This window comes from Carcharodon carcharias, chromosome 1 (assembly GCF_017639515.1).
Source record: "Carcharodon carcharias isolate sCarCar2 chromosome 1, sCarCar2.pri, whole genome shotgun sequence".
Lineage (NCBI taxonomy): Eukaryota > Metazoa > Chordata > Chondrichthyes > Lamniformes > Lamnidae > Carcharodon > Carcharodon carcharias.
In genome coordinates, this window is record NC_054467.1 from 188138003 (window position 1) to 188150789 (window position 12787).

General features: G+C 37.5%; 1 protein-coding gene across 5 annotated transcripts in view; it reads right to left on the reverse strand.

The window, feature by feature from the left end:
- Positions 1-976: 976 nt before the first annotated feature.
- Positions 977-12787, reverse strand: part of LOC121277368 (protein unc-13 homolog B-like) — a 710648-nt gene continuing 698837 nt past the window's right edge. For all 5 annotated transcript variants that reach the window (XM_041186756.1, XM_041186790.1, XM_041186765.1 and 2 more), the window contains 3 exons: positions 8117-8209; positions 3961-4120; positions 977-2186 (listed from right to left, as the gene is read on the reverse strand). In XM_041186756.1, coding sequence (XP_041042690.1) covers positions 1901-2186; positions 3961-4120; positions 8117-8209 — 539 coding nt within the window. In that variant the 3' untranslated portion in view covers positions 977-1900. The remainder of the gene's footprint in view (positions 2187-3960; positions 4121-8116; positions 8210-12787) is intronic.

Consider the following 12787-nt stretch of genomic DNA (forward strand, 5'->3'; position numbering starts at 1 on the left):
ATTTACAGTTCAAAAACCAAAGAGTGAATTTTACCAACAAATGGATCTCTTCCCTCAGTCAATTCACTGGCAGATATTATGTATTAACAATCTGTATAACTATATGTTCTAATGTCAATTTTTGTCTGATAAAGTTTCTGTGAAGCACCTTGAGATGGAAAAATAAAAAAAAACTAATTACTCCGATAATAATGCATTTCAACAACTTGCTCAAAATATCTTAAAAATCTTCGGCTGCAATTTTTTCCTCAGTAACTGGATTTTCTAACATTCAAAATAAGGCTTACCATCACTTTCTCATGGGCAATTAGGAATGGACAAAAAATGCTGGCCTTTCCAGTGATGCTCACATCTCAGGACCAAGTAAATTAAAAAAAAAATTCCACATTTTACAATTACATCATAAAATTTACTCACCGAATTACCTTTTTTGTCTTCAAGTACTGCTAGATAATCTAACAGTAACAACAATTCTGTGCTTTGCCAGGGAACTTTATTGTATTATGATACTTTGTTTTGTAGAAATGGCACGTTACGTGGCTATGTAAAAATGGCATCAACGGTTTCCAAAGTGGGCAGTGAATAGGTTGTAGAGCCGAGACATTAGAGTGGAGGATTTCTGTAGGGGTTCTCTCAATTGCCCGCTGTAACTTTGGTGGAATATCCTCACAAAGTCCTGAGAAATGGTGTAAATACCGTTTAAAATTTTTTCAGGGTTTATGTGGATCCTTTGCCAAAATTACAGTGGATGATTGAGTGAACTCTCTGAGAAATTCAACACTTAGAGATAAGTATTGATATTCCCAACAACAATAAATACACGAATGTGAATTACAAAGGAGATTATTTTGTACAGGCATTGCTTAAAATGTTATTAGAAATGCAAGCACAGCATTTCACACATTCCTGAATGAAGCTCAACAATTATCACCAGTGCGTAAAGTCATTTGTAATGATTTTCAAAGTATTCAGTATCTAATGATCATAACTTTAGTTGGCTAAGAAATTACAGAAATCAAAGTGATAACAAATTCAGGATAACTTTCACATTTTATCAGAAATCTAATCAGAAAAAATAGTGGAATAAACATTTGGTCAACCTTTCTTCCATATCCTTATTCACTTATTGCGGGATTAAATTGTTTTTAATTCCTAAAAACTATTGCATTTTATAACAAACTGACACTTGCTTTAAAAACAAAATCAAAATTGTAGCTTTCATACTTGAACTACACTGATTTGTTTCACAAAGCCTCAATGCAACTATTGGAAGTTTCGAGTTTGACGGTGTGGCTAAAAGACCATAAGCATAAACTATTCATGTACAGGAACCTTGCTGTACATAGCAATGCATTTTCATGGAAACAGCTTAAGTGTTTTAGTAGCTATGGTCCTATAAATGAAATGCGTGATTTTATCTACAACAGTATAAAGACATCCTTTGGCAATCCTATGGGAGGGAGATGAAAAACTGAGGCACTAGAATGGAGTGTAGGCTATTTTTTACCATTTCTCAGTTGTACATCTCATTCTGAAGGATGGTATCACAGTGCTCAATTAAAGTGAAAAAATATTCTGGGACTCAGCCTCAAGTCCAGTTCATAAAATTATTTACATAAATGTAAGCGTCCTATTTTTTTTTAAAGCAATAACCTTTTATTCTAAACATGATTTAAATTTTTGCTTACTGTAAATAAATAAAATTCACATAAAGATCTATACTTTGATTGGTATACAACACATGCTTATTAGCAAAGACAAAGTAGTGCACAGAGTTCCATTTACAAAAGAGAATTTGTTGAACACTTGCACATATTGGCACGAGGTATAAATTAGAAACCAAAAAATGCAGTGACCAATGCCACTTAAATGAAGAAACAACACTTGAATAATCCACGATTCAACTGCCTTCTTCGGCAGACCGTGATTCGGATTTCAGTTTGACAAATTCCTTTGCTACTTCATCATTGGTTCTCTGTGACAGTATACGAAGTACAGTTAGTCCTGTCTCATCCATGTGAATTCTGCGGCCTAGTGGACACCAGCAAGCACAGCTGCCTTTATCTGCAATATCTCGTAGCTGCATTAAAGCAATCCCAATAATACGATCTTCTCTGGCAAAGCAGTAATCCTTCACACAGACTTGAAGTTCATATGAATCTGGACCATCCTCATTACCTAATATACTGTAAAAAGAGGAAAGGAAAAAACCTTTTAATTCTCACTGAGAACGGTTTTCTGATTTGACATGACATCTCAAGGGCAGCTAGGCAAAAGCAATGAATGCTGGCCGAGCCAGCAACCTCCGTATCCCGTGAAAGAATATATTTTAAAAATTGCCTCAACATTGTCTTCAAATACCTTTGAGGCTTTAAAGTGATCAGTGGCATTTAAATTTATGTTCTATTCTTAAACTTTACATAATATAGGCCCTGAAATTTCTTGGGTTTCCACTACAATCCCATTATAACTCAGGTGGAACACACCGAAAAATGGCAGGTACTCAGTTATACTGGGTGTCTGCCATTTCCAGTATTTTCTCGGCATCCTCGTAAGAGACTAAAGCTCTCCCATCTCATTAAAGGGGAAATAATGACCAAGGGGCAGTCCTGTTGATAAAAATTCTCTATGTTAGGTATTTCTGCTTCCCTGGCTGAGATGGGATCCAGCTTGTTATTAGAGGCTGGCAGACTGAATGAGATAAAGCATATTGGCCTGTGGCTGAGTGGAAATGGGTTCTACCAGAGAGGTGTGAACCAGAACTACACCCTAAAAATGCAGATATTTTACCAAAAATAATTTTGACCACATAGAGTAGCTAATGCACTTATAGGCACTTAAAAAGAAACTAGGTAAATACATGCTGAAAAAGTACTGGAAATGCAGAGACTGAGTATAACTGGGTACCTGCCATTTTTTGGTATGTTTCACCTGAGTTATAGGGGATTGTGGTGGAAACCCAAGAAATGTCAGGGCCTATATTATGTAAAGTTTAAGAATAGGAGAAAGGAATAGAAGAATATGCAGATAGAGAGATGAAGCATGGTGGGAGGAGGTTCATGTGGAGCATAAACACTAGCATAGACCAGCTGAATATTTGGAGGAACACAGGAAGAGGAGTAGGCCATTCAGTCCCTCAAATTAAGTCAGCCATTAATTAGATTGTAGCTGATCTGTATTTCAGCATCTGTTGAGCCAAAATTGCATCCTCATTCCGCCTTTGAAATACTGTGGTCTAGGCGCAGGCAATCTGCCCCTGACCAGCCGGAATACCAATGTTCGGGGCAAGGTCACTTCATTTAATTAAGGCTAGTGGAGGGCTGATAGAACTCAAGTTACGAGTTTCTACTGGAGATTCAGACCAGGATCTTCAGGAGGGTCCCAGTCTTGTTGCTCAACTGATGTGTATGTCGTCCTCATCCAGCATCCACATTGTTTGGTGGCAGGTGGATGGGGCTGGGATAATTCCTAGCATGGGAGTTCCCCTCTTGGCCTCATTCTACTTCCATTGAGGGTTACATTTGGAGTTGATGGAAGTTCTGTCCACCTCTAGCTTCTGCACAAATTGTGATTGGATTCTAAGGAGAAACCTGATATTCCTGGTCCTTGCTGAAATCCCATATCTGTTGGTTTTCATGTACCTAAGTTTTGCCATTGGAGCAATATTGGTCAGAAGAAACTTGGATCCTGTATCTTTGGTAGTGAGTTCTTTCACCTTCCTATGTAGAAAATGAGCCAAACTATTCTCTGCCACGCCCGCACTCCCAAGTTTAGCATCTTGTCTTTTGCCTTTAAAATAATTCAATCCTTCCTTGATTACACATTTATTCCTTAAGCACTTACATAAAATAAACTTGTTCTTTCACATGGATTATGTTTCTCCCTTTTCATATCGGATTCTGTACAAATTTTGATAATGCTTAAATACAATTATTGCACCAAAAACCAACATTTACTTACAAGTGAAATGTCTCGTTGTATTTTGGAGCCCAGTTGTTGCTCTTTGACTTTGTGGTAAACTTTCTTTTCTTGTCACTAAGGTGTGGTCCAATCATAGTGACCTCAACAAATGGCCGAAACATGCCATTTGTCTGCCATTTTAGATCATTAGCCGCTACCACTGTAAAGCATAAATCATCTCAAACTGAATTAATTGTTTCAACAAATCTCAAACCAAATTCCAGAAAAAATGTTGAGCCCTTTGTAAAATCACACCATATATTACTTGCAGACGGAATATTTTTTAAACCAAAATGTACACCTATTTCATGAAATTTGAATCCGTCCACCCAAAAGCACCAAAAAGAAAAACACAAAATAAACCATTCTGGCCACAAAAATTGACTATGATTGCCAGCAATGAAATATTCCTATGTTTACCTTAATTTCAACATGCAAAATCATGAAGCTTTCTATTCTGCTGATCACACTTCATAGCCTGTGTGAAATAGCATCAAAATATTCACAGCTATGGATTTTAGCTAAAACAGTCTGACAAAATAATTATTTCTAAAGAGATGTCAGATTTTAACCGGAGATGGAATAATGTAAAATTGAAAAAAATAAAGATTAGGATGTCAATTAATCAACGAGAAAAAAAATTAATTCCTTTTTTTTACATATCCATAACGTAAAGTAACTAAGAGAAGAAATTCCATTATAAGTCATGAATTGGTGTCAAAATCTTCCTATAGCTGTGCCTTTAGGAAGAATGAGATAAATTGAGTCAAGCCAGTCTTGTTTTAGAATTAAATGTAGGGGACATGATTAAGAATTTTGCAGATGGTACAAAATTAGCTGTGTGGTTGATAGTGTGAAAGAAAGCTGTAGCCATGGTTAGGCTATAACTAGAGTATTGCATCCAGTTCTGGTCAGCAAACTTTAGGAAGGATGTGAAGGTCCATGAGAGGGTGTTGAGGAGATTTACCAGGGGTGAGGAAATTTAGCTATAAGGTTAGGTTAAAGAAGCTGGTGTTGTTCTCCTTGGAGCCAAGGAGTTTGAATGATTCAAGATGGTGGCTACCATTTCTCCAGAGTAATTAGGGATAGGCAATAAATGCCTGCCTTTCCAGTGATGCTTTCTTTATTCAATAGAAAAAGACAAAGGGGAGCCAGTAGATGTGGTGTATTTGGATTTCCAAAAGGCATTCAATAAGGTGCTACACAAAAGGTTAATACACCAGATAAGGAGTAATATATTATCATGGATGGAGGATTGGATAATGAACAACAGTGTAGGGGTAAAAAAGGCATTTCAAGTTGGCAGACTGTAACTAGTGGAGTGCCACAAGGTTCAGTATTACATCTTCAGATATTTATAATCTATATTAATGACTTAGACAAAGATACCAAGATAATTTAAGCAAGGTTGCTGATGGTACAATGCTAGGTGGGTTTATAAGCTGTGAGGAGGCTACATAGAGGTTGTAAAGAGACATAGACAGGTTAAGTCAGTGGACAACAAGGTGGCAGATGGGGTAGAATCTTCTGTTTGGCGTGCGGGACCCATGTCACCACACATCATTATGTTCCTCCATTCGGCGTGCATGCACCGAAGTTGGCTGCGTGCCCGCCAAACTGTCAAAGGTCTGTTAAGGCCATTAATAAAACAATTAACCCAATTGAGGAAGCTGCCCGTCCAACCTTAAGTTTGGTGGGCAGGCGCAGAGCCCAGGCAGCCTTCACATTTTTCATGAAACTTCATCATGGGCGGGATGAATTTTCATGAAGGATTTATTAATGTAATAAAATTTTTAATCAAAATTCATAAACTTCTTTCTTACAACTTTACAACCACAGTTAATCTCCCTGAGGCACGGAGCTGCATCAAGGAGATTTCTGTGCTGTTTCGCGCACATGTGTGAAAGAGCGCAGGCCCCTACTTTCCCTCCTCCCCACTTCTGCACAGGTAGCACTGAGCGCTACCAGGCTCACGTCATGCTGGGTGGGCCAATGTAAAATGGCGGCGCGCAGGCTCCGCACCCATTCCCGACCGGCCCAGCCGATGGGGAGAAAATTCTTCCCGTGGAATATAATGTGGGGAATCACGAGGTTATTCATTTTACTAATAATAGAAAACAGCTTATTTTTTAAGAGGCATGAAACTTGTAAATGTTGATGTTCAGAGGAACTTTGGTGAACTCATACAAGGAACATAAAGTTAGCAAGCAGGCACAGAAAGCAGAATCTTGTCACTTTAACCCCCAGCCCACACCTGAACCCACCTCCCCTTAGCAGTTAAAATTCCGCCTGGTGGGTTGAATCACCTCCTTCTGTGCCATAAATTTGTATGATTCTAAAACTAGAGTTGGAATTCTGTGGAGGTGACAAGAGGTCCCACCACTGGGGATGAAAGTGTGTGTTTGGGGGCAGGCGGGGGTGTGGTGAACCTGCTTTGGCAGGTCGCCACATTTTGCCAGCACCAGCCAATTAAGTTGCAGCTCTTCCACATCAATCCCCTCTCCTCCCGCCCACACCGCCCCCAGAAGACTGGTAACTGAGCAGTCTCAGCAACACTACCACTAGCAGTGGCCATTGCTGGGGCTGCATCTGGAGGATGAGGGTGCATCAATAGCCATTTGCCCTCAAGGACAGATAAGTGGGGTCCAGGAAGTGCAAGCCAGATAGGCAGTGACCAGCCAGGGCAGGCCTCAGTGAGTTGGGGGGGGAGGTGTCGCTAAGGGCTGGTGGCACATTGCCACAGGGGTGGCCAATGTTGCATGGGGGCCCCTCCATGGGCCAAATGATGAAAGGATGTCCAAAAAAGGAAGAACAACCTCTCCAGAGCCCACTGGGAGATTGCCACAGTTTACCTGGTAGTCTCTCCATGCAAGTCTCTCCCAGCAGGAACAAAATGCCCCAGAGGCAGGAAGGGGGCCTTAATCAGCAATTTAAGTATCTTAATTGAACTCTGAGTGGCCAGGTTTACTGCCACTTTTCCTGCCACTGGCAAAATGGCACCCAATACAAACGCTCAATCCACTTCATCCTAAATTGTCCTTTCAGGATTCTAGATTTTTACTACATAACAGTAACCTTTGTTATCACACAACGTGCTTTGTACAACATTAGCCTTTTTGTTTTCTTTAAAAGTCAAGCAGCATTTATCACAAATTATTTATACTTTTGAGTAGCAGGGACATGAACATGACCACTCAGATACATTTACCTGCTAGCTTACGGGAATGTCTTGGGTGGGAAACAAAGACAAGAATGGAAACATTAAAAAAATGAAAATGACAAACAGAGAAATAAAAATTTCTGTAAAGTTTTCTGCCTAGACCATATATCTCATATAAAAACAGAAAGTGCTGGAAATACTCAGCAGGTCTGGCAGCATCTGTGGAGAGAGAAACGGAGTTAACCTTTGTAGTAGAATTTGACTTCCTTTGAAGAAGAGTCATATTCAACTCAAAATATTAACTCTGTTTTTGAAGGGTTTTTATGTGACACTGATGGTGTAAAATGGCAAGTTCACATCAGTTCAGTGATTTCACATGACTGCAGTCTGGGGTGACTTTAACAGTGCATTCTGTGCACAGTAACTTCTGGACTCGGTGTTTCCGTGCAAACTCCAGAAGTTGTTGTCAGGTTCAGAGGAGTAATGATGACGAACATTGACAGTTTCTCTGCCATTACTGACACAAAATCCAGGCCAAAGTATATAATATTTCTGCCCTTAAGAGAACAGTGCATTCTCCAGTTTGTGAATAATGCCACATGAGATCTGCTAGTTTATTTTAATTCCCATGAATTGGAAAGTTAAAAAACAATTGATACCAAGAAAATAAATGGAAACAAGAATTAGACATATTAGAAGGAAAAACTGAACAGCTAAGGAATGAATTTAAAAATAGTAAAATCACAAGAAAGGTCAACGAATGACACCAAAATAAATAGAAAATTTTGAGATGTAATTGATAATTTACCACCTTTTAATGTGAATGGAGGGAATTGGAGACAGCATCTTTGAAGTTTAACAGCCTGCAAAATTGTGACCTCAAACCGTGTGGATTAGTGAAGTTTTCCAGATTGCTGCATTGGAACTTGGATTGTTAGGTATTTTGGGGGATCCAATGCTTTTCTATTGAATATCTGCTGATGATATTATTCTTACCTTTCACTGTTACTTTATGCTCTCCTGTTCCTGGATGGGTGAAAAGATCTATTTGTATGGAGACTTCGCCCACTGGGTCATCCACACCAGAGCCTGATTAACAATTAAAACAGAAAGGTAAACTAACGAAATTACAAGCTCATCCTCTAACTGAACACATATGTGCAGGCATATAATTGCCACATTCATATCAAATTGCTGTGTAACATACTTGAAAGGGCTGTGACATTAAAATAAATGGTTTTCATGCTTGAAAACATTCTGATGATGTCATCCATGCATAACATTTCCACATATCATTCATGCATATATGCCAATCAGAACTAAGAATTAAAGATTGCCTCAAGGATAAGAAGTAAGAAGCCACTAGCAGAGGAAACTATTGCTTCAGTTGGGTTCATGTAAATTTCAACAATACGTAGTTAGTATCTAATGATTTATGTATTCACTCTTAGATTCAGTAGATTCCATCTACTACTTCAAAGACTTTGCATGGAGTTGTATTATCTGCTTTTTTTTCCATTTAGCAAAAAACATATTTGTTTTTCAGTGGAAATATATGCAAAGCCAATTACTTTAGTGTTTTAGGTTACATTATTAAAGTTGATGGGCATTTCTTAAGATAGAACTCATAACATGCGAGGCTTATGAGACAGTCATTATTCACTGTATTCTGGATACAGTCAGCTCTAGCTCTGTATAGGCATAATCCTCCTGTCACTGCTGGAAATGACATGGAGCTGCTTTTGACAGTCAGTAGCTATTCCATTTTGACACCTGTAAACTAGTTTACTCAAAAGTTTCAGCTCATACAAGCCAAATCATAAAATGAACAGTGGGCTATCTGAATGCAAGAACAACCTTAACCAGAAACTAAAGGTTGTAGTGCATAATTTAACTATATAGAATTAAGTGAGTTTCAATAAAGTAACTAAATCCAGCCAAATCAAACTTTTTCAATGCATATAAATGCTAAACAATAAGGATACAATCAGGATGTCAATTGTAACCTTTGCAGCTGCCACAACTGCTTTCTGAATTAGTTGTATGACAAAATGTAAGGAAAGAAAATTCAGATAGGGAAAATTTACATCTGATTAACAAATGAAATATATTTGCAAATGAAATTACTCAGTTGTCATTTATAGCATTATGTTCAGTGGCAACAATGACTGCATTTTCCTTTTCCCTCTCCCCATCATTTATTCTTTCCTCTTTACACCATTGTCTATTGAGGGTGAGTAAATAACCTAACTTAGGTTAATCTTTAGCCAGTCATTGGGACTGTATAGAGGTCTCTTGGGAAGTGAATTTCTGTGGCAGCTTGCTCCCTTGCAATGATTCATTTCTCAAATCTGCCCTCCCTCTGTACAGGAATATGTAGTTACAGTTCAGGCACTCCTTCAGTGGCAGAACTTAGACTGGCACTCGACATGCGTTGAAACTTCAGTAAGGAACAGTCCTGCCTCCAAAAGATAATCTCTCAATTTATGTTGGCAGATGTATATGCACTGGTGGATTGTTACACCACTGAATCAGGTGAGGCTGTAATCTAATGTTAAGCAGAAAAAGTCAGGTCCAACAAGATTTGCCTATGTAAAGTCAGATTCATTCATAATAAAGGCTTCAGAAATTGGTGACAAAGCTCAAGTGGAAATTAATGATTGTAATATAAATATCTTAAAAACATTCCAATGGGGAATTTTTAAAATATTCATATTATTTTTTTTTCACCTATTTTATGGCAGTGGCCTGTGCTAAGAATTGTCGCACAGTGACTTTGCTCATATTGCCATCTTCCATATGTTAGTCTGCTGTTTGAAGGAGAGACCATCTCAGTCCGCCCTTGCCTTGAAATCACACTTACATATTTCCTCCAATGATGCTAATAGGATTAGGAAATATGTCTAATTTTTTTTTCCCTGTCCAGGTCAGGGATGCGGAGACCAACTGTATATCCCTGACTCCCATCTTGCAGGATACCCAGTTCGGATTGGCTAACTTGGCAGACAAGGGATTGAACTTTCCTGGATTGTAAAACTTGGTATCATACTTCGAGATGCATTTAAAAATAATTCAGTGTAATTTAGGAATTTGAAACAAAATAGGATAAATATGTAGGTTGTCAGCAAATCAAGAAATAGAAATGATCAATCTTCCATGGTTTTAACATGATAAGTGAGATACGGGTTTCAAATTTCAATGCTCAGTAGCATGTTTGCTGACATAATGTTGAGTACTAAGAAACAATGAATAAAGTTAGTTAGATCAGTTGTTTAACCAAGACTTGTATAAAACTCTTTCTCAGGACTGCAATTACCAGTCAGTTCTTTGATCTAGTACAATCCAATTTTGTGTAGTTTGATTTAGCCTGTAAACCTAGGTTTTAAGTTGGAGTGATCTTAGCAAGCTGATGGGCTACATGCAGTAAATTCATAAAAGCCATGCAAGCAGTATATTAAATGAGAATTGTATCTTTGTATTGCAATGTTCAGTAAAAACGAAGGCATTTAAGTGTGGTCTTTGACCAGAACGTGATTTGATATTTAATAAGACTCAGTTGGTCAGGAGATGAGAAGATTTTAGTTTTAACCTGGCCAGATACTGTTTGAAAAGGTTTCCATTTTTTCTTTAATTCCCTTACACTTGTCTGCCTCTCTACCTCATTTTCTTCCTTTAAGATACTCCTTAAAACATATCTCTTTGACCAAGCTTTTGGTGATCTGACCTAATATCTCCTATGTGGCCCAGTGTCACAATTTGTTATATGATGTTTGTTTTATCCTGTGAAATGCCTCGAGATATTTCATTGTACTAAATATGTTGTCGTTAAAAAAGCCTTATTTTAAAATAATGCTAATGTGAAACTATTAACTGCACGAAAGCAAAACTGCAGAAGATCTGCTGGTTGCCTAATATAATGAACTAACAGCCAACTTCAAATTATTTTCTGGTAATTTGTGAGATAGAGTTGCAATAATTATTCTGAATTGTAGAGAAATTAATGCAGATAAGGGATTCAAATTGAAAGAACCAGTCCAGTTATCTGTTTACTGAATGAAGTTTCAATTCACAGCACAATAAGCATTGCATGCGTTATGAAACCTTTCATATCCACCTGAACCAAAAAAACATGCAGCTTGGCTTAATGCCTTAACTGAAGGATGCATGACATTATAACTTAATATCAATATTACTGAGGCTCATGGCCAAGAGAACCAATGAAAAGAGCCAAGCTATCTTTAGGGAAAACACAGAACAGGCACAGCACAAGTACAGCTGTGCTATCTCATCACCAGTTGTTTATGCAGAGGTTCAACCTTTTAACAAATAGCATGTGGCCTACATGTCAATATATTATAAACCTGCTGGGTATACTATAATTGAAAAATATATTTAACTGGACTCAATGGGTTTTCTATTTATAGCACACAGTATAAACAAATTAAAGTTATACTGCAAAGAAAAGATTGGAGAAATGAAATAGAAATGAACAGAATTACTCAGAGTGAAAGTGATGTAGAACATATTTCATGATATCATAAAATACATGAGGCTGACTATTTAATTATTGCTTTTCCGTGAACCTAAAAATTACTGTGAATAATTAAGCAAGCACTGCTGTGCCAGGAAGACCTTCAGGCATGCAATATGGCTTAGATTGAAAGCAGGGCATGGCCTCTATGATGAAAAAGTCCCATGTTCAGATCCTCAAGTATTCTAAAATATGTTTATTAGAAATATAGTGTTAATTTTAATGTTTGTATTTATATAGTTTTTATGAAAGCTGAAACATAATTCCTTCTGAGTACTGTTAGTACTCTGCTACAGCTCCAAATGTTTGAGGTGTAATCTATTATGTTAACATTTAAATTGTTCTGTGAAAAATGTACCTTGTTGGCTTTGGGCAATAGTATAAAATGAATAGTGTTTACAGAGCTGTAAAACAGCTTGGCATCATTCAGGCTACATGGGCAGATAAACTGGAGCAAATAGCAGTTTATGACTACAAAGTCCAATGAGTTTTGCCAATCTATAGTTTCTCCTAATAAACTCAACTACATGCATAGTGTATCCTTTGTACATAAGCACAGTTAATTGGTTTATAACATTGCAATTTTAGTTTGTTGTCACAAAAGAGATTTGTTAATGCAAAATGTCCTAAGTGTCTCACTGTTTATCAAAAACAGTAAAGCAAAGACAAATCAAATTTGCACTTACATAACCTTCTTACCTCAAATACAATTATTTTACTTCCACTACTCAATATCCAATACATTGTATTGAAAAAATTAATATTCTTTGTCATTGTGCATATTCAGCACAAGTAATTGTTTTATTAGATTTACCTTCTGAATCTATAAAACGTTTGCAAGTTATAAAAAACATGCTCACTCTATTATGATTTCTATGGTACAATCATGAGAATCATGAGCAAGGACTGACTCTACAGCAAGGAAGCACAGCTCTCTGAAGCATTCCAGTAATAATGGGAATGTTTTTTTTTTATTAAGTCTCTATTTGACTAATGTTGTCACAGCTGGGCAACATTAGTTGCAGACATACCCTTGTCAGGAAGAGCGTCCTCATTAGCGGTAACCCTAATACCCTTTCCACCATGCACTGATTCATGTTATCAAAGCCAGCAAGCAGGATAAAAGGGAGAAAAAA